The sequence below is a fragment of the Sapajus apella genome, unplaced genomic scaffold (assembly GCF_009761245.1).
Source record: "Sapajus apella isolate SASKATOON/1434 unplaced genomic scaffold, GSC_monkey_1.0 scaffold110, whole genome shotgun sequence".
Taxonomy (NCBI): domain Eukaryota; kingdom Metazoa; phylum Chordata; class Mammalia; order Primates; family Cebidae; genus Sapajus; species Sapajus apella.
In genome coordinates this window covers 5,573,959-5,594,522 of record NW_022437050.1, presented here as the reverse complement: position 1 = coordinate 5,594,522, position 20,564 = coordinate 5,573,959, and the positions used below count along the sequence as shown (strand labels likewise).

General features: G+C 56.9%; 1 protein-coding gene across 10 annotated transcripts in view; it reads left to right on the top strand.

Moving 5' to 3' along the window:
• Nucleotides 1–20,564, top strand: part of TNRC18 (trinucleotide repeat containing 18) — a 112,697-nt gene that overhangs the window by 27,005 nt on the left and 65,128 nt on the right. For 7 of the 10 annotated variants that reach the window (XM_032259629.1, XM_032259626.1, XM_032259623.1 and 4 more), the window contains 7 exons: nucleotides 2,335–2,478; nucleotides 3,605–5,266; nucleotides 16,299–16,401; nucleotides 16,746–16,951; nucleotides 17,319–17,465; nucleotides 18,095–18,285; nucleotides 19,833–20,262. In XM_032259629.1, coding sequence (XP_032115520.1) covers nucleotides 2,335–2,478; nucleotides 3,605–5,266; nucleotides 16,299–16,401; nucleotides 16,746–16,951; nucleotides 17,319–17,465; nucleotides 18,095–18,285; nucleotides 19,833–20,262 — 2,883 coding nt within the window. The remainder of the gene's footprint in view (nucleotides 1–2,334; nucleotides 2,479–3,604; nucleotides 5,267–16,298; nucleotides 16,402–16,745; nucleotides 16,952–17,318; nucleotides 17,466–18,094; nucleotides 18,286–19,832; nucleotides 20,263–20,564) is intronic. The other 3 variants (XM_032259625.1, XM_032259624.1, XM_032259627.1) reach the window with 3 other exon arrangements.

Genomic DNA, 20,564 nt, shown 5'->3' with positions numbered 1-20,564 from the left:
TTTAGAGAGATTCGCTCTGTCACCCAGGCTGGCGTGCAGTGGTTCGATCTCTGCTCACTACAACTTATGCCTCCTGGGTTCAAGTGATTCTTCTGCCTCAGCCTCCTGAGTAGCTGGGATTACAGACGTGCGCCACCACGCCTGGCTAATTTTTGTATTTATTGTAGAGATGGGGTTTCACCACGTTGGCTAGGTGGGTCTTGAACTCTTCACCTCAAGTGATCCACCCAAGTTGACCTCCCAAAGTGCTGGGATTACAGGCGTGAGCTATGGCGCCTGGCTTGGGAGTGCTGTTTGAATGATTGGATGAGAACTGGTATTGGGTGGCGTTTTTCTTTGTGGGTGTTGTCATGGCATGATTGACAAGGCGGTGCTGGGTAGAAGTCATCAGCCCAGTGGGCCAGCTTCAGGTCCTGCATCCCTGGCCTAAGCAGGGACCACTGGGTATGGAGTACGTGAACCCCTGAGAGATCTCCAGCAGGCCTGGGATCCCATAGGACTCTGAGCTCGGGCAGTAGTCAGGACTCTTACCCAGCACCCTAGCACCCGCCTGCCTCTTGGGCTGCCATTCTGTGTACCCTTTAAAAATATATATTATTTAAAATTTCTTTATATAGAGATCAGGTCTCGCTATGTTTCCCAGGCTGGTCTCAAACTCCTGGGCTCAAGCAGTCCTCCCACTTTGGCCTCCCAGAGCACTGGGATTAAAGATGTGAGCCACCATGCTTAGCTTCTGTGTGCTCTCTTAGATGACTTCTCTGGTGGCTACCCCTTCCTTCTTTTGTCCTGCAAGGCCCTGATTCTGTTTGTTTATTATTATTTTTTGAGATGGAGTTTTGCACTGTCGCCCAGGCTGGAGTGCAGTGGCATGATCTTGACTCACTGTAATCTCCACCTCCCGGGTTCAAGCGATTCTCCTGCCTCAGCCTCCAGAGTAGCTGGGATTACAGGTGCCTGCCACCACGCCTGGCTGATTTTTGTATTTTTTTTTTTTTTTTTTTTTTTTGAGACAGAGTTTCGCTCTTGTTACCCAGGCTGGAGTCCAATGGCGCGATCTCGGTTCACCGCAACCTCCGCCTCCCAGGTTCAGGCAATTCTCCTGCCTCAGCCTCCTGAGTCGCTGGGATTACAGGCACGCGCCACCATGCCCAGCTAATTTTTTGTATTTTTAATAGAGACAGGGTTTTATTATGTTGGCTAGGCTGATCTCAAACTCCTGACCTCATGATCCATCCCTTGGCCTCCCAAAGTGCTGGGATTACAGGCATGAGCTACTGTGCCTGGCCCTTGTTTATTTCTATTTTTAAAAAATTCTGGGCCTTGGCCGGGCGCGGTGGCTCACGCCTGTAATCCCAGCACTTTGGGAGGCCGAGGCGGGTGGATCACGAGGTCAAGAGATCGAGACCATCCTGGTCAACATGGTGAAACCCCGTCTCTACTAAAAATACAAAAAATTAGCTGGGCATGGTGGTGCGTGCCTGTAATCCCAGCTACTCAGGAGGCTGAGGCAGGAGAATTGCCTGAACCCAGGAGGCGGAGGTTGCGGTGAGCCGAGATCGCGCCATTGCACTCCAGCCTGGGTAACAAGAGCGAAACCCCGTCTCAAAACAAAAAAAAAAAAAAAAAAAAAAAATTCTGGGCCAGGCACAGTGGCTCATGCCTGTAATCCCAGCACCCTGGGAGGCTGAGGCAGGTAGGCGGATCGTTTGAGGCCTGGAGTTCCATTGCTGGTGGGGGCCTTTGGGGAGTGGGGGAGGATCCTTGGTGGGAGGAATTCCTTCCTGGAAGCTCCTGCTTGAGAGATGGAGCAGCTGAAGATTCGGGGTCCACTTAGGTTCAGAGAAGGCAAGTGACCAGCCTGAGGTCACACAGCAGAGAAAGGGCCCGTGTTAGGCTGAATTCAAGAGTCCTGGCTGCAGGGTCAGATGACCTGGATTCAAAGCCAGGCTCCTCTGCTGTATCGTCTTGGGCAAGTGGTCTTCTCAAGTTTTCTCGTCCTTAAAACGAGGACATGAAGCCCTCTTCCTCCTAGGTTATTTTGGAGGTTTAAATGAGGATGACAGTGGCAAAGCTCTCGGTCATGCTTGGTAGGCTGTCATTGGCCCCTGCTAGTTGGATCCATTCTGATCCTCTTCTTGCGGGGACTGGGTGGGCCTGGGGAGAGGCCCTGGGTTGGGGAGTGGGGGAATGCATTGCCCTGGGGAGCTGCTGGAAACCTCCAGGCTCCCTGTACCAGCGGTCTGCTGCCAAAGTAGTTTATCTCCAGGAGCTGGAAGGAAGCTCCTGGTGGGCAGCTGCATTGGCCAGGTCCAGCTTTTCTCTCTTTTCTTACAGGCTTCTCCCACCTGCCCAGCGGGCTGTACCCATCCTACCTCCACCTGAACCACCTGGAGCCCCCCAGCAGCGGGAGCCCCCTCCTCAGCCAGCTGGGTCAGCCCAGCATTTTTGATACCCAGAAAGGTCAGGGGCCAGGAGGAGGTGAGACTGTGGGGTCCAGGGCGGGGGTGGGGGGGTGGCACAGGAACCTTTTGAGAAGCTTCTGTGGCCCCTGGTGGCATCCAGGCAGCCCCCAGCTCTGTCCAGGAGGCTTGCTTTTTTTTTTTTTTTCTTTTTGAGACAGGGTCTCACTGTGTTGCTCAGGCTGGAGTGCAGTGGTGTGATCATAGCTCACTGCCGCCTCAACTCCCAAATGATGCTCCTGCCTCAGCCCCCCCAAGTAGCTGGGACTGCAGACGTGCCCCACTACACCCAGCTGACTTTTTAAACTTCTTATAGAGCTGAAGTCTTGCTGTGTTGCCCAGGCTGGTTTCAAACTCCTGGCTTCAAGCAATCCTCCTGCCTTGGCTTCCCAAGGTGCTGGGATTCCAGGTGTGAGCCATTGTGGCCTAAGATGCTTTTCTGAGACCCGAGTTCCTAAGCCTTCCCCAAAGGCTCCCTAGGCCCACCCACAGCCCCGGGTGCCTTCTAGTCACACTCTCCCCTTAGGGGCCCTGCTATAGGCCTTCTGGGCAGCTCTGAAAACCCTCAGCCTCTCCCTTTACAGATGATGAAACAGGCTCAGGAAGGGTAGATTTAAACTTGGTTCCTGCATTCTCAAGGGCTGGACTGTCCATTTCCTTTCTTCTTGCCCTGAGGGGATACCTTTCCTTGGTGTGAAACCTTGGGGCTCGCTGTACCAAAACAGTTTAATTTCCAAGAAAAAGAAAACAGTGTGCTGGGCACAGTGCACACGCCTGTAATCCCAGCATTTTGGGAGGCAGAGGCGGGTCGATCACCTGAGGTCAGGAGTTGGAGACCAGTCTGACCAACATGGTGAAACCCCATCTCTACTAAACATAAAAAATGAGCCGGAGGGTGCGCACCTGTAATCCCAGCTGCTCGGGAGGCTGAGGCAGGAGGATTGAACCCGGGAGGTGGAGGATGCAGTAGCTGAGTTTGCAAAACACTGCACTCCTCCAGCCTGGGCGAAAGAACAAGACTCCATCTCCGAAAAACAAAAACCACTGGAGGCGGCATGGGTTGGCCCAGCCCCCTCTCAGGGTCCCCCTCTACCCAGGCAGGGGTAGGAGGTGGCGCTCCCTCACTGCGGTTCCCTTCTCTGCAGACGGCTTCTACCTGCCCACTGCTGGGGCTCCGGGCGCCCTGCACTCTCACGCGCCCTCAGCCCGAACCCCTGGTAGCGGCCACTCCTCGGGTGCCCCGGCCAAAGGCTCGTCGTCGCGGGACGGTTCAGCCAAAGAGCGGGTGGGTCGCGGCGGGGAGCCGCCTCCGCTGTTCGGCAAGAAGGACCCACGCGCACGGGGCGAGGAGGCCGCGGGACCGCGCGGCGTGGTGGACCTGACCCAGGAGGCGCGCGCCGAGGGCCGCCAGGACCGTGGACCCCCGCGCCTGGCCGAGCGCCTGTCACCATTCCTGGCTGAGTCTAAGACCAAGAACGCGGCGCTGCAGCCGTCGGTGCTGACCCTGTGCAACGGCGCCGGGGACGTGGGGCTGCCCGCGCTGGTGGCCGAGGCGGGCCGCGGCGGCGCCAAGGAGACCGCTCGGCAGGACGAGGGCACACGGCTGCGGCGCACGGAGGCCCTGCTGCCCGGGCCACGCCCCTGCCCCTCGCCGCTGCCTCCACCGACTGCACCACCCAAAGGGCCGCCTGCGCCCCCCGCGGCCACCCCTGCTGGCGTCTACACAGTCTTCCGCGAGCCAGGCCGGGAGCACCGCGTGGTGGCGCCCACCTTCGTGCCTTCTGTGGAGGCCTTCGACGAGCGCCCGGGACCCATACAGATCGCGTCCCAGGCTCGCGATGCCCGGGCCCGTGAGCGCGAGGCGGTTAGGCCGGGGGTCTTGCAGGCGCCCCCCGGCTCCCCGCGGCCTCTGGACCGGTCCGAGGGCCTGCGCGAGAAAAACTCGGTCATCCGCTCGCTCAAGCGGCCGCCCCCCACAGACGCCCCCACGGTGCGGGCTGCACGCGCCTCCCCAGACCCCCGCGCCTACCTGCCTGCCAAGGAGCTGCTCAAGCCAGAGGCGGACCCACGGCCCTGCGAACGTGTACCCCGCGGCCCAGCCGGTCCTGCGTCCCAACAGGCCGCCAAGCTCTTCGGCCTGGAGCCCGGGCGCCCCCCGCCTGCGGGACCTGAGCACAAATGGAAACCCTTCGAGCTGGGCAACTTCGCTACCACTCAGATGGCCGTGCTGGCCGCGCAGCACCACCACGCCAGCCGCGCCGAAGAGGAGGCTGCTGTGGTCGTCGCCGCCTCCTCCAAGAAGGCCTACCTGGATCCCGGGGCTGTGCTGCCCCGCTCAGCGGCCACCTGCGGCCGGCCCATTGCCGACATGCACTCTGCAGCCCATGGGCCTGGAGAGGCCTCGGCCATGCAGAGCCTTATAAAGTACAGTGGCAGCTTCGCCCGGGAGGCCGTGGCCGTGCGCCCTGGTGGCTGTGGCAAGAAGAGCCCCTTTGGAGGTTTGGGCACCATGAAACCTGAGCCTGCGCTCACCTCTGCAGGTACCCCCCGAGCCCAGGCCCGACTCCCACACCCCGGAGGTCCTGCGGCGGGCGGCAGCCGGCAACTGAAGCGGGACCCCGAGAGGCCCGAGAGTGCCAAGGCTTTTGGGCGTGAGGGCTCTGGTGCCCAGGGTGAGGCAGAAGTGCGACACCCGCCCGTGGGCATTGCAGTGGCCGTGGCCCGGCAGAAGGACAGTGGCGGCAGTGGTCGGCTGGGGCCTGGACTGGCAGACCAGGAGCGCTCTTTGTCGCTGAGTGACGTCAAAGGTAGGTCCTGGGTCCTACCCCAGCCTCTTCCTTTCCCGCCTGCCCACCCCGACGTTCCATTTCTCTGTCTCCCTTCCCACCTTCCCTGGCACCCTCGCCTCTCCCTGCCTTCCAGGTACCGTTTGTTTTTTCTCTCACTTGTGGGCTGTGGCTGCTCTTGGAAGTTTATCGCTTTTTCTATTGTGCACATGGAAAAATGTGTAAAATGCAGAAAAAGAGAACAAAGAAGGAGAACCGTTATGTTTTCCCTATGCCCTGAGTACTTCTGTGTCGTTTCCTGAATTCATTTTACCGTGCGATTTGCTTCTACCTGCAGAGCCCTTGGTGCGCGTAGGATCTTGGGCATGTAGGATCTCCGTGCAGTTTCCCGTATATTACAGTGTGGGTCCTTTCCCATCGCTCTTGTTAAGTGTTTAATAAGTATCATTTTTTTAAATGGCCTTAAATGTTCAGTTGAGAGCATGTACTATAGTTCAGTTTCCTATTCCCTTGGTGGGCATTAGAGCTTGTTCCCTCTCGGATGTTTTGTGTTCAGAATGTTGCATTCAGTCTTTTTGTGCACTGCACCTTCGTGGTATTTTTAGTCATTTCCTAAGAATAGACGGTCTTGGGAATAGACAAACATGAAACCTTCAATTTGAAGTCATCAAGGGACCCAACAGTGCCTTACCGATTCCAGTGTCCTTGGTACCTAGCCAGCCTGGGGTGTGGCAGTGTAGGGGTTTGATGGATGAGTGAATGAGTGTTCAAGGAACAGGGAGAAACTAGGATTCCAGCATCCTTAGGGTCATGACACTCCGTACTTGAGTGACTTCTTAGGTAGACAGTTTATGCACCTGTTAGCAGTTTGGGAGCCTCTATTATATTTTGGACTCTTCAGAATTGTTTTATTTTTTAGTTTTTAAATTATTATTTTGTTTTACAGACAGAGTCTTACTTTGTCATCCAGGCTGGAATGTGGTGGTGCAATCATAGCTTTTACTGAGCCTTAACGTCCTGGGCTCAAGTGATCCTCCCACTTCAGCCTCCCAAGTAGCTGGGACCCCAGGTGTGTGCTGCTACACCTGACTGATCTTTTCTTTTTTGTTTCTTCTTCTTTTTTTTTTTTTTGAGACAGAGTCTTACTCTATTGCCCAGGCTGGAGTGCAGTGGTGTCATTTTGGCTTACTGCAACCTTTGCCTCCTGGGTTAAAGTGATTCTCCTGCCTCAGCCTCCTGAGTAGCTGGGACTACAGGCATGCATCACCACACCTGGTACATTTTTGCACTTTTAGTAGAAACGGGGTTTTACCATGATGGCAAGTCTGGTCTCGAACTCCTGACCTCAGGTGAACTGCCTGCCTCTCAAAGTGCTAGGATTACAGGCGTGAGCCATCGGGCCCAGCCAATTTTTTCACTTTTGTTGTAGAGCTGGGGGCTTGCTGTGTTGTCCAAGCTGCTCTTGAACCCCTGGCCTCATGTGTCCTTCTCTGGCCTCCCAAAATGCTGGGATTACAAGGTTGCGCCACCATGCTGGCCACAACTCTGTTTTAATATTTTTCGTAAAAAACTGTTGCTGCCAGGGAGGCCTGGATGACAGAATGAGACCCTATCTCGAAAAAATACAATAAAAATTAAAAAAATAAAAACGTTGCTAATTTCAGTAGGGAAGGATGGTACATTTCTGTACGTTTCTAGTGAGGCGGGGCATTTCCGCGAAGCTTGGCTGGTTGTCGAATTTCCTGTGTCCCTTGTCTAGTATGCTGTTGGGGTTCCTTCTGGGATTTGGGGGAGTTCACATTTGAGATGTGTTTGTTGGAACTCCTGACTTCGTCTGTCCAGAAAGTGGCCCACTGCTGAGCCAAGATCCCCGCCTGCCGGTTGGGACAGGCTGTAACACAGCCTGCATGGTGTGGGGTCTCAGCCTGGGATAAGGGCAAGGGAAGCCACGTCCACTCCCTCCTAGCTCATGGGACATCCCCCCAGCCTGCATCCCATGCTCACCTGCTGGGAGATCACACCAGTCCCATGGTCTGGGTCCTTGCTTATGTCACCCACAGAGTTCCCATTCTTTCTTCTTTTTTTTTTTTGAGACAGAGTTTTGCTCTTGTTGCCCAGGCTGGAGTGCAGTGGTGTGATCTTGGCTCACCACAACTTCCGCCTCCCAGGTTCAAGCGATTCTCCTGCCTCAGCCTCCTGAGTAGCTGGGATTACAGGCATGCGCCACCACGCCTGGCTAATTTTGTATTTTTAGTAGAGATGGAGTTTCTCCGTGTTGGCCAGGCTGGTCTCGAACTTCTGACCTCAAGTGATCCGCCCGCCTTGGCATCCCAAAGTGCTGGGATTGTAGACGTGAGCCACCGCACCCGGCTCAGATTTTACTTCTGTCAACTGCATTGGGACCTTGGGTGCCCATCTCTTGGGGCACCAACCTTCCCTGGCCTGGTCTTCCGAGTCTACCTGGGCTTGGGCCTTGGTCCATGGTGAGTGGCATGGCTGGGTCCGGTCACCACCACCTCCTAGTTCCACTGTCTCAATTCTTTTTTTCCCAGACAGCCCAGTAGGGCACAGGCCACCCCCCCCATACAGCCCCGCCTCCCCAATGGCCGTGTACACCATGGCTACAGAGGACCATATAGATGCCCTTCCTTGTTCCCCTCCCAGAGTCCACCCAGACCCCGTACTCTGAGGATGGGGGCCTGGGCCCCTCTGGCTGGCTGAATCTCCTAGCTGTGTCATTTTCTTTTTTTTTTTTGAGACAGTCTCGCTCTGTCGCCCAGACTGGAGTGCAGTGGTGCGATCTTGGCTCTGGTTCAAGCGATTCTCCTGCCTCAGACTCCCGAGTAGTTTGTGCCACCATGCCTGGCTAATGTTTTGTATTTTTAGTAGAGACAGGTTTCACCATATTGGCTGGGATGGTCTCAATCTCCTAACCTCGCGATCTGCCCGCCTCGGCCTCCCAAAGTGCTGGGATGACAGGTGTGAGCCACCGCATCTGGCACTTTCTTTTCTTTCTTTCTTTTTTTCCCCTCAGATGGAGTTTTGCTGTTACTGCCCAGGCTGGAGTGCAATAGTGTGATCTCAGCTCACTGCAATCTCCACCTCCTGGGTTCAAGCGATCCTCCTGCCTCAGCTTCCTGAGTAGCTGGGATCACAGGCACCTGCCACTGTGCCTAGCTCATTTTGTATTTTTTTAGTAGTGGTGGGGTTTCATCATGTTGGTCAGGCTGGTTGCACATTCCTGACCTCAAGTGATCTGCCTGCCTTGGCCTCCCGAAGTGCTGGAATTGCGGGCCTGAGCCACCATGCCCAGCCAGCCGTGTCACTTTCACAGCACCCTGATGCCTGCCCCAGCCAGTCCTGGGTATCTGGTGTCAGGCGTTCTGCCTGCTGCAGTGCCCTTCCCGCTTCCTGCACGGCCACACACCCCATCCTCTTGGATGAGGCCCGTCTTTGGATTTTGAATTGGGAGGTGGGGCTCTGTCAGGCTTGTCTTGGATTGTCTTCATTCAGCAGGGCTGACTCAGAGTTGAGCGATGCTTAGTGAGTGTTTGTTGACTGACTGTGCACACTGCCCTATGCAGAGCCCCTGGGAGGCAGGGAAGTCCCGCTAAGCTCTGGCTCTGGGGGCTTTGCGTGAGAACCTGCCTTATTCTGGGACAGAAGGAGGGAGAGGGCAACAACCTTTGGATTGGGGGTGACCAGCTTGATGGTGGAAAAATCCCTCCTGCTCAGAGGTTTGGGGCTGTGGACCCCCTGGGAGGCAGGAGATCTCTTTTGAGCCCTTTCTCTGGAAGGATGCTCCTATCACATGGGGTGGCACCTTTGTTGGGGGCTCATGGTCACTGGAGTCCATCTGAGATCCCCGAGTACCTGTCTGTGTCCAAGAAGCCGTGAATATGTGTGTGCGGGAGGGAGGGGAGAATGTGTGTGTGTGAGACTGTGAGAGGAGCGAGGGTGTGCTAGAGGTTTGGGATGAGATGTTTGGGGATTTGTCTGAAGCTGTCCTCTGTTGGTGCGGATGTTTGAAAAGTAGGTGACTGTTTGGGGGGCTGGTGCGGTGGCTCACTCCTGTAATCCCAACAGTTCAGAAGGCCGAGGCAGGAGGGTCATTTGAACTTAGGAGTTTGAGGCCAGCCTGGGCAACATAGCAAGACCTTGTCTCTACCAACAGTAAAAATAGGCCGGGTGCAGTGGCTCACGCCTGTAATCCCAGCACTTTGGGAGGCTGAGGTGGGTGGATCACCTGAGGTCAGGAGTTCGAGATCAGCCTGGCTAACATGGTAAAACCCCATCTCTACTAACTAAAAATACAAAATTAACCGAGTGTGGTGGTGCATGCCTGTAATCCCAGCTACTTGAGAGGCTGAAGCAGGAGAATCACTTGAACCTGGGAAGAAGAGGTTACAGTGAGCTGAGATCGTGCCATTGCACTCCAGCCTGGGCAACGAGGGAAATTCCATCTCAAAACATAAAAATTTGGCAAGGCACGGTGGCTCACACCCGTTAATTCCCAACATTTGGGGAGGCCGAGGTGGGTTGATCATGAGGTCAGGAGTTCGAGACCAGTCTGGCCTACATAGTGAAACCCCGTCTTTGCTATAAATACAAAAAATTAGCCAGGCGTGGTGGTGTGCACCTGTAGTCTCAGCTACTTGGGAGGCTGAGGCAGGAGAATTGCGTGAACCTGGGAGGCGGAGGTTGCAGTGAGCCGAGATCGTGCCATTGCACTCCAGCCTGGGTGACAGTGTGAGACTTCATCTAAAAAAAAAATAAAATAAAAATTAAAAATTAAAAAGAAATGATTTGGATATGTGGCGTGCCTGTAGTCCCAGCTACTCAGGAGGTTGAAGTGGGAGGATGGCTTGAGTCCGGGAGGTCAAGGCTGCAGTGAGCTATGATTGTCCCACTGCACTCCAGCCTGGGCAACAGAGGGAGTGCAGTCTCTAAAAGAAAAAAGTAGGTGGCTGGATTCTTTCTCTCCTTAAAAAAATATCCTGTAAGAAGCGGTGGGTTCTCTTTGGACAACCCAGCCCGAGTTCTGAGCAACTTTGAAAGGAGGGAGGAGAGGCCAGGCGCGGTGGCTCACTCCTGTGATCCCAGCACTTTTGGAGGCTGAGGCGGGCAGATCATGAGGTCGGGAGATCAAGACCATCCTGGCCAATATGGTGAAACCCCATCTCTACTAAAAATACAAAAAATTAGCTGGGCGTAGTGGCATGTACCTGTAATCCCAGCTACTCAGGAGGCTGAGGCAGGAGAATCGCTTGAACCCAGGAGGTGGAGGTTGCAATGAGTTGAGATCATGTCACTGTACTCCAGCCTGGCAGCAGAGCGAGGCTCCATCCCCTGGCACAAAAAAAAAAAAAAAAATGCTGTCTTGACCTCACCCTTAGTCCCTGCCTGCTGCCCCGGTGACCCTAGCAAACTAATGGCTGGCAAGAGGCCACTCGGCCTTAGTCTCTTGCCTTTTGGAGAGGGCCCTCTGCCTCTGTGAATGGGTTCAAGTCGAGGCTCTGCCCTTTGGAGCTGTGTAACCTTGAACAAGAGCCTGCAGCCCTCTGGGCCCCAGGGGTGACTCATCTGCTTGATGCCAGGTAGACTGACGGGCACATAGTAGGTGCGTTATAAACAGGCCTCTTTCTTGTCTGCTAACATTCAGGCATTAGGGTCTTAGAATGTGCCTGCTTATGCAGGAGAGCCCAGGTTCCCTGTCCTCACAAAGGATCTAGGTCTGGCCTCAGGGGGTCTTGGACCTTGAGATGGACGAAGGACAGGCATTACCTACCTTTGTGAGCCCCACGCAGTCAGAACTGGCACACCTGAGAACCCAAGAACAATGAGAGTCATTCTTGCCAGATGCAGTGGCTCACCCCTGTAATCCCAGCTCTTTGGAAGGCCAAGGTGCGCAGATCACCTGAGCTCAGGAGTTCGAGACCAGCCTGGGTAACGTAATGAAACCTGAACTCTACAAAAAACAAATAAATAAATAGGCCGGGTGCCGTGGCTCATGCCTGTAATCCCAGCACTTTGGGAGTCCGAGGTGGGCAGATCACAAGGTCAGGAGATTGAGACCATCCTGGCCAACATGGTGAAACCCCATCTCTACTAAAAATACAAAAAATTAGCAGGGCATGGTGGCCCACGCCTCTAGTCCCAGCTATTCGGGAGGCTGAGGCAGGAGAATCACTTGAACCCAGAAGGCAGAGGTTGTAATGAGCTGAGATCACACCACTGCACCCCAGCCTGGCGACAGAGCGAGACTCCGTCTCAAAAAATTAAAAACAAATAAATAATCCAAGCACAGTGGTGTGGTGGCACCTGTAGTCCCAGCTACTAGGAGGCTGAGGCGGGAGGTCACCTGAGCCCAGCAGGTCGAGGCTGCAGTGAGATTGCATCATTGCACTCCAACCTGGGTGACAGGGTGAGACCCTGCCTCAAAAACAAAACAAAACAAAAGCAGTCGTTGCCATTGAGACAGCAGCCGCTATGAGCAGACAGCTCCACAAGGTCCCCATTCACAGATGGGGAGACCGAGGCCTGCAGGGATGAGGCGGGGCTGAGCGGGAGCCCTGAGCTGAGCTCTGTCTATCCCACCTCTTCACTGGCCCAGCACCTCTATGGTGGGACAGGTCTTGGAGGGAGGGGCTGTGGGAATGTCCCCACCCCCAGCATCACAGAAGGTGGCTGGGGGTGCAGAGCTGGGTGTTTGCCATGGTGTTGGTGACAAGTCTGCTGGGGCCTCTATCCTGTCATCCCTGCCCCATCCGCTTTCCTGGACCCCTGGAGAGCAACCCTATCTGTAACTGCTCAGAGAGAGGCCTGGAAGGGGTTGCCATGGGAACCGGGCCTCTGCGTGAGCCTCGGGCTCGTAATGTAATGGCTGCGATGTGGGGCGCATGACCTGTGCGGGGCGGGGGGCAGTTGTCGCCGTGGACTGGGGGGATTTTGCTGCAGGGCACCCTCACCCCCTCATAGGCCCTGGGGTGGGGCTGGGCCTCCAGGCGGCCTGCAGATAGGGGACGGCAGTGATGACGGGGGCTGGAGAGGGCCCTGTGGCCCTTCATACTTGGGGCTATGTGCGTCGGTGGTTAGTAGGGCCGACTCGGAGCCTCATTTCATATGTGATGCCTCCGTGTTAGTCTTGTGACCTGGGAATGTTTATTTAATCTCCCTGTGCCTCAGTTTCCTCATGTAGAAGATAAGGATGAGAGCTGGGACGCGCCTCCTGGGTTGATGGTGATTGAATGGGTTTGTGTGTGCAGAGTTGCGTGGGGCCCTGCTGGGCACAGGGGCAGCCTTTGTTTATTTATTCACTTCACTTTATTTTATTATTTATTTATTTATTGCTTTTGGAGATAGAGTCTCTCTCTGACGCCCAGGCTTGAATATGGTGACATGATCTCAGCTCACCACAACCTCCGCCTCCCGGGTTGAAGCGATTCTCCTGCCTCAGCCTCCCTGAGTAGCTGGGATTACAGGCACGTGTCACCATGCCCAGCTGATTTTTGTATTTTGAGTGGAGACAGGGTTTTGCAGGTCTCGAACTCCTGACCTTGGGTGGTCTGCCCACCTTGGGCTCCCAAAGTGCTGGGATCACAACCATGGCATTTGCCACCATGCCCAACCTGGGTTTACTTTTCTGTTTTTATTTATTTATTTAATTTACAGAGACAGCGTCTCACTCTGTCACCCTGGTTGGAGTGCAGTGGTGCAGTCAGAGTTCACTGCAGCCTTGAGGACACACAGTGAATGACCAATAAGCAGAATAGCTGTGTATAATCAAAGGAGTGTGATGATGGAGAGGTGGTTAGGGAGGGCTTCCTGGAGGAGGTGGGACTTGAAGCTGAGTTCTGATGGGGGGAAGGTCCAGGTGGTGGGAATGGTGTGTGGGTGGCCCAGAGGTATGGGGAAGGGATGAGTGTGACATGCACAGAGAGGCTAGGGCATCCTCGAGAGGCTGGCCAGGTTTCCACTTGGCCTCGTGGGGTGACAGGTGGGACCAGGGTTTTGAGCGGATGGGAGGCCACAGAATGAGGAGGGTGGAGCGGGAACCCGGCTGAGCGTGGGGGCGGGGACAGAGGGCTCACTACATCACTTCAGAGACCAACCACATTTGCAGGGAGCAGGCTGGGCTGTGGCTTTGAGGTCCTGAGGGTCGCAGTTGCTCTGACTGGCTTCTGTGGCAGGTGGCACCTGGGAAGGGAAGCCCCTGAGACCATTCAAAGTGACAGCTGGGACAGTGGGAAGGACAGGGGGCTTGGGGCCGAGCCCAGGCTGCATTCCCAAGTATCTCCCACCACCTGGGGGCAGTGGGAGAGCCCCGTGCCCTGAGCTTGACCCAGGCGCCAAGAGGACCCAGTGGGCGTGAGAGTGGCCCCCTCGTGGCTGAACCGCTGGGATTCTGTAGGCCGGGACGGCCACCTTCCCTGCGAGAAGGAAGCTTGAGCACATGCTTTGATTTCTCAGCACGGCTGCAGGACTCGGGTGGCCCTCTGTTGCCCCAGTCCTGCCTGATGCCCTTCTGGGCCTCAGTTTCCCCGTGAGGTCCACAGGTAGGGCCCCTTCTAGTCCTGAGGGAGGGGTGCCTGGTGGGCTCAGGTTCCGCGGTGATACAGGAGCTACATTGATGTTGGTGGTCCACGTGGCCCTGCAGGCCCATGTCCAGCCGCCCCCATCGGCATACCCCTCCCCATGCCGGGCTGCCCGGCTGTCCCTCCGTGCACTCGGTCCTGCAGGTGTGTGTGCGTGCACGGCTGTGCCTCTGTCCGGGTTCCTCTCTTCCGCTTCTGGGACTGGTGGGTTCCCACCTTCCTGCGGGAAAAGGGAGACACTCTGTGGCCCAGGCTGGAGTGTGGTGGCGTCATCACAGCTCATTGCAACCCCTACCTCCTGGCCTTAAGCCATCCTCCTGCCTCAGCTTCCTAAGTAGCTGGGACCACAGGCGCATGACACCATGCCTGACTAATTTTGTAAGTTTTTGTAGAGATGGGGACTCATCATGTTGCCCAAGCTGGTCTCAAACTCCGGGGCTCCAGTGATCCTCCTGCCTCGGCCTCCCAAAGTGCTGGCACATTCCTGAGCCATTTTGCTGGTCCTCAGGTGCTGCTCATTGGCTCCTGGTGTTCGGGAGTGCAGGAAGGGAGAGATCAGAGGCGAAGCTTGATTCCAAGGTTCCTCACCCATGAGGGTCATGGCTGTGGTGCTGCTGTAGACCCCAGCTAGGGCAGCAGGGCGGGGACCTTGTCTTCAGTGGAAGGATAGTGTCTCCATGCTGGCGGATCCCCAACACTGTTGCTGGCGGTGCTGGACTGTGCCCTGGGGGGTAGGGGCTGATGGCCAGCGTCCGCCTGCAGTAGCCCTGGTAGGAGGACCTAGCTCCCAGCCCACCCCTCTTCCTGGCAGCCCTGGGAAGGCCGGCCCCAAGGGGAGTGTCAGCCAGCCTTGGGCCTATGCTCCGGCACCCAGAGCCAGCAGACAGGTTTCCCAGCTGCACACCTGGTGGCCTCTGCCATGGTGCTCAGCTCCCTCCCATGCCCTCACCCGTCCAGCATGTGCCCATCTCTGGCTCATGGTGTTAAACACTCAAAGAGGGGCCAGGGCAGGGTGGCAGGGACGTGGAGGGGCTGGGAGGGACAGACAGGGTTCCTGCCACTCCTCCGCTCCCTCTGCCCTCTCCTCTGGTGACTATCCATGTGCCAGGCCTGGGCCTCAGGGGAGCTGGCCATGGGGAGGGACAGGGATGAGTGAGCCCGGTGGCATCTCCCACTCTGGGAGCCAAGGCCACCTCCTCCACCCAAGTAGATAGTGTTCTTTTTTTTTTTTTTTCTGTCTTTTTTTTTTTTTTTCATTTAGAGTCTGGGTCTTGCCCTGTCACCCAGGCTGGAGTGAAATGGTGCATTCATGGCTCACTCCAGCCTCGACCTTCCAGGCACAAGCAATCCTCCTACCTTAGCTTCCTGAATAGCTGGGACTACGGGTGCATGCCACCATGCCTGCCTAATTTTGGTATTTGTTGTAGAGATGGAGTTTTGCTGTGTTACCCAGGCTGGTCTTGAACTCCTGGGCTCAAGCAATCCTGCCTTAGCTTCCTAAAGTGCTAGGATTATAGGCATGAGCCACTGTGCCTTCGATCTTGATTTTTAAAAAATTAGCCATATATGTATATGTGTGTGTGTGTGTGTGTGTGTGTGTGTGGGTGCATATATATATATATATATATATATATATATTTTGAGACAGAGTCTAGCTCTGTCAGTAGCCCAGGCTGGAGTGTCTGGCACACTCGGCTCACTGCAACCTCCACCTCCCAGTTAAAGCGATTCTCCTGTCCCAGCTTCTTGAGTAGCTGGGATTACAGGAGCACGCCACGAAGTTCAGCTGATTTTTCTGTTTATTTAGTAGAGATGGGGTTTCGCCATGTTGGCCAAGCTGGTCTCAAACTCCTGACCTCAGGTGATCCACCTGCCTTTGCTTCCCAAAGTGCTGGAATTAACAGGCGTGTGTATTTAAACTGTCTTGGGGTTCCAGACATGGTTCTGGAACCATGTCTGCATGGTTCCAGAATCTGGCTACTTGTGACCCAGGTCTGGCTCATTTTGGGCTTGTGGTTTTTTCCTCCATTTGGACTCCGCCCTGTCCTCACCAAACCCCAGCTCGGAGTCCGCCGTGCAGTCATTAAAATAGCATTAGCGAGTGCACCTGGCCTCACGTTTCATTGTTCTGATAGGTTTTATGACATTTTCCAATACTATCCATGGCCATTGGTCTATCACCGTGGTTATCTGTCCAGGGGACAGAGACAGGCCTTTTGGATGGGGAATGGTAGAGGGGTGATTCCTGGCCCTGAGGACCCTATTTGGGGTTTGGGGGAGCTTGGTGCATCATAAGGAAAGGTTTCGGAATGAAGGAGCTGTGCGGATGGCTATGCAGGACCATCGGGGTTCTGAGGAGCCCAGGGAGGGGTGAGGGCAGTGGGGCCAGTGGGCCTGGGGCGGGCTGGGTGCTGGCTGGGTGCTGGCTGGGGGCTCACTTCCACCCGGCCCCCCTGCAGGGCACGGCCGAGCAGATGAGGACTGTGTGGATGACCGGGCCAGACACCGGGAGGAGCGGCTGCTGGGGGCGCGGCTGGACCGGGATCAGGAGAAGCTGCTCAGGTGAGGGCGTCTGGGGAGCCTGGGGGTCTGAGGGGTGTCTGGGAGCCCCTGGGTGTGAGGGGCAGCTGGATGACCACAAGTGGGCTTGGCCTCTTGACTGTGGATGCTGTGGTCCTGAGAGCAGGACCCACCCTGGTCCTCAGCATCGGGCCAGCCCTCCCAGGCCAGGTGGCCCCGCAGCCCCTTCCAGTGAGTGTGGGAGGCCCTGGGCGGCCCTTCTGTTCCGAGTGGTGGTTGCCCTGACTCGTGGCCTGGTGGCCAGTGGTTCCTTGGGGTAACCCCCCTTCTTCCTCTCATTCTCTGGGCTGTCTGAGCTGCCACTACATCTGTGATTCTCCTTCCAGAGAGAGTAAGGAGCTGGCAGACCTGGCCCGCCTGCACCCTACCAGCTGTGCTCCTAACGGCCTCAACCCCAACCTCATGGTGACTGGGGGCCCGGCGCTGGCGGGCTCAGGGCGCTGGTCTGCCGACCCTGCAGCCCACTTGGCCACGCACCCCTGGTTGCCCCGCTCGGGCAGCACGTCCATGTGGCTCGCCGGACACCCCTATGGTGAGTGTGGGACGTGGGAACTCTCCCCTTCTCTGAGGGAGGGGTGGGAGGGCGTGGGTGCAGGATGAGAGCTCAGGGCTGGCTCCTGCCTGCCTGCCGTTTCCTGGCTCCTGCATTCGTCTTTAGAAGGAATGATAATGGCATCTGCCTCGTGGGGCCCCTCTGCCCTACCTGTTTGGGGCAGATGCCCACTGGGAGTGGCTCTGTGAGGCTCTTTGTAATCAACCAGCACCCCTGCCCCTTCGCTTCTCCACTGGGGGCCCCAAGAGGTTCAGGACTTGGGGGGTGGTGCTGGGCTGAGGCTCCCCAGGAAAAACCGCCTGCTGGGGGTCCCAGCACTGACTCGGCCATGGGCTTCTCCTCCTAGGCTTGGGCCCCCCATCTCTACACCAGGGCATGGCCCCTGCGTTTCCACCTGGCCTGGGGGGCTCCCTGCCGTCGGCCTACCAGTTTGTCAGGGACCCCCAGTCAGGCCAGCTGGTTGTCATTCCCAGTGATCACCTGCCTCACTTCGGTAAGTGGACCCTCCATGTGGCCAGCATGGGCCGGGCTGGCCACTCCCAGTGAGATGGTCTCTGATGGCAAGGGCCTCCCAGCCAAGGGGTGGTGGCCGGCAAACCCAGGGGCTGGGGAGGCGGACAGGGGTTCAGAGAGAGGATGCCTGCCGCCAGTGTTAGAAAGCTTTGGGGTTCTTGTTGCAGTGAGTTCCCACCCAGAAGCTCCATAAAGAGAAGTGAGGCCAGCAGCCCTGGGTGGGGGCTGGGATTCCTCTTACCTGGCACCCCCATCCCCTCAGGAATCCAGCTTGCAGGCCGCTGGGAGGGGTGGGAGAAGGCGTTTCCTAGGTTCCCATAGTGGCCCTCGTACACGTCTGCACGCTGACCTGCTCTGGTTGTGAGGCTGTGGGGAGGTCATCCCACCCCGGGGTGTAGACAGGGTCGTGTTCCCCAGGCCTGGGGTGTACACGTGGCCAGTGGAGGACAGGACGGGCTTCCTAAACACTGGGGAGCAGCCGGGTAACCTGCAGAGCTCAGCTCCCTGCTATGTGAGAGGCCCCTCTCCGGCCTTAGCATCCCTTCTGTAAATGGGCATGGTGATGCAGTGTCAGGCCGCAGGTACAGCCCACTGTCTGTGTCCCCGCAGCGGAGCTGATGGAGCGGGCCACCGTGCCACCCCTCTGGCCCGCCCTGTACCCGCCGGGCCGCAGCCCCCTGCACCACGCCCAGCAGCTGCAGCTCTTCTCGCAGCAGCACTTCCTGCGGCAGCAGGAGTTCCTGTACCTGCAGCAGCAGGCGGCCCAGGCCCTGGAACTGCAGAGGAGCGCCCAGCTAGTGGTAAGTTGGGGAGGATGAGGTGCAGCCCTCTCCGGAGGCCCTGCGAGTAATGAGGCAGATGAGTCAGTCAGCCAGAAGAAACTCCAGACAGTTAATGGGGAGGGGCAGAAAACAGCAGAGGGGCAGGTGGTCAGAGAGGGCTTCCTGGAGGAGGCAGTGTTGGAACAGAGACCTGCAGCCATCTGTGGAAGAGCTCTCCAGGCAGAGGGAGCTGTGAGCAGAGGTGGATGGAGCCTGGCAGGGCAGGGTGCAGGAACAAGGGGGAAACCAAGGCATAGAGGTAGCCTCGGGGACTGGGGAAGGGTGACTAGATGCTGAAGGAGTCCCAGGGGGCCCCTGCTGTTGCCTGAGCCCAGCCTGGCCACTTCTCTCCAGGTGGCCTCTTGGAGAGGCACATGACGGGGACCTGGCCAGCTGCCTCCTGATGGCATGGTCCCATAAGATAGGGTACAGGAGGGATCTGCTCTGGAGGAGTTGGCCTGGTTGGCATATGCAGCAGGAAGCCCTCAGAGCCCGAGCCCTGGGTCTGAATCTTAGATCTGCCAGGCCTGGCTGTGTGCCTTTAAGCAAGTGGCTTCACCTCTCTAGGCTTCAAGTTTCCTCTCCCATAAACAGAAATGCTAGTGTTGCCTAGTCCTCACGTTGCTAAATATGACTGTTTAGTAATTGGGAGAGTGGCCTGTCCTTGGAGTGCTTCGTACTGGTTTTGTTTTTTTTGGAGATGGAGTCTTGCTCTGTCACCCAAGCAGGAGTGCAGTGGCACAATCTTGGCTCACCGCAACCTCCACCCCCTGGGTTCAAGCAGTTCTCCTGCCTCAGCCTCCCATGTAGCTGGGACTACAGGTGTGTGCCATCACGCCTGGCTAGTTTTTTGTATTTTTAGTAGAGACAGGGTTTTACCGTGTTGGCCAGGCTGGTCTTGAACTCCTGACTTCAGGTGATTGCCTTCGCCTCCCAAAGTGCTGGGATTATAGGCGTGAGTCATGGTGGCCGGCCTCTGATGTGTTTTGTGTGTTGACTGACCCACCCAGGTAGGCATTGGTGATCGTGGAGCTGACTCCCTCCCATTTCCTTATAAAAGGCACACCTGCGCTCCTCCTGCCCCTCTTTTGGGGCATTTTGAGACCCTAAAATGATACTGCAGTGAAACAGGAAGGTTCAGCAGGTAGTGAGTGCTCTGTGAAGGCTGCTGTCCCAGCGCCATCGAGGTGTGGGGCCTCGTGCTCCCACCTGGCCCCCCTTGGCCTGACTGTGAGGGTCCCTGTGAGGCCAAGCTATGGGCAGATTCCCCCATCAGTCCTGGTCTGAAGGGGCCCACCAAAGCTGCTCACCCCAGCCCTGCCTTTCGGGGTTCTGCACGGAACGCTATGCTTATGACACACAGGCTGGGATGGAATGTCCGTCTCTGGCCTGGGAGCGGGTGGGCAGCCTGGACCCCAGGTCCTGTATGAGGTTCTCCTCCGACCGGGGGACCCTGGGGTCAGGGCAGGTGCTGGGGGTGGGGGGGACTCATGCTGCACTGACCCTGCCTGCTGGCCCCTCCCCAGCAGGAGCGGCTGAAGGCACAGGAGCACCGGGTGGAGATGGAGGAGAAGGGGAGCAAGCGGGGTCTGGAGGCCACAGGCAAGGCTGGCCTGGCCACCGCTGGCCCTGGGCTACTGCCTCGGAAGCCCCCCGGCCTGGCCGCTGGCCCTGCGGGCACCTATGGCAAGGCCATGAGCCCACCACCATCGCCCCGTGCATCCCCTGTGGCTGCCCTGAAAGCCAAGGTCATCCAGAAGCTGGAGGATGTGTCCAAGCCGCCCGCCTACGCCTACCCCGCCACCCCCCGCTCCCACCCCACCAGCCCGCCACCCGCCTCCCCGCCGCCCACCCCGGGTATCACCCGCAAGGAGGAGGCCCCTGAGAATGTGGTCGAGAAGAAAGACTTGGAGTTGGAGAAGGAAGCCCCCAGCCCCTTCCAGGCCTTGTTCTCAGGTAGGATGTAGCTGAGACCCTCAGGGTCTCACTCTGGCCCTGGTGTGGTAGAACTTCTCACCCATCTCTTCATTGACCCATTCATTCATTCATTCCATCTCCATGGAGAACCTCCTGCATACCAGGCTGGCTGTCAGACATGGAACAAACACAGGAGCTCACAGTCACATCCAGCCTCTGCTCGGCCCCTCCTCATTGGTAGTGTCAGGGAAATGGGCATAATATTAGAACCTGCTTCAGAACAAATTGTTCTGAGCTTTCAACCTTGCCAGACTTGTCACACACACAGCATGCAGTCGGCG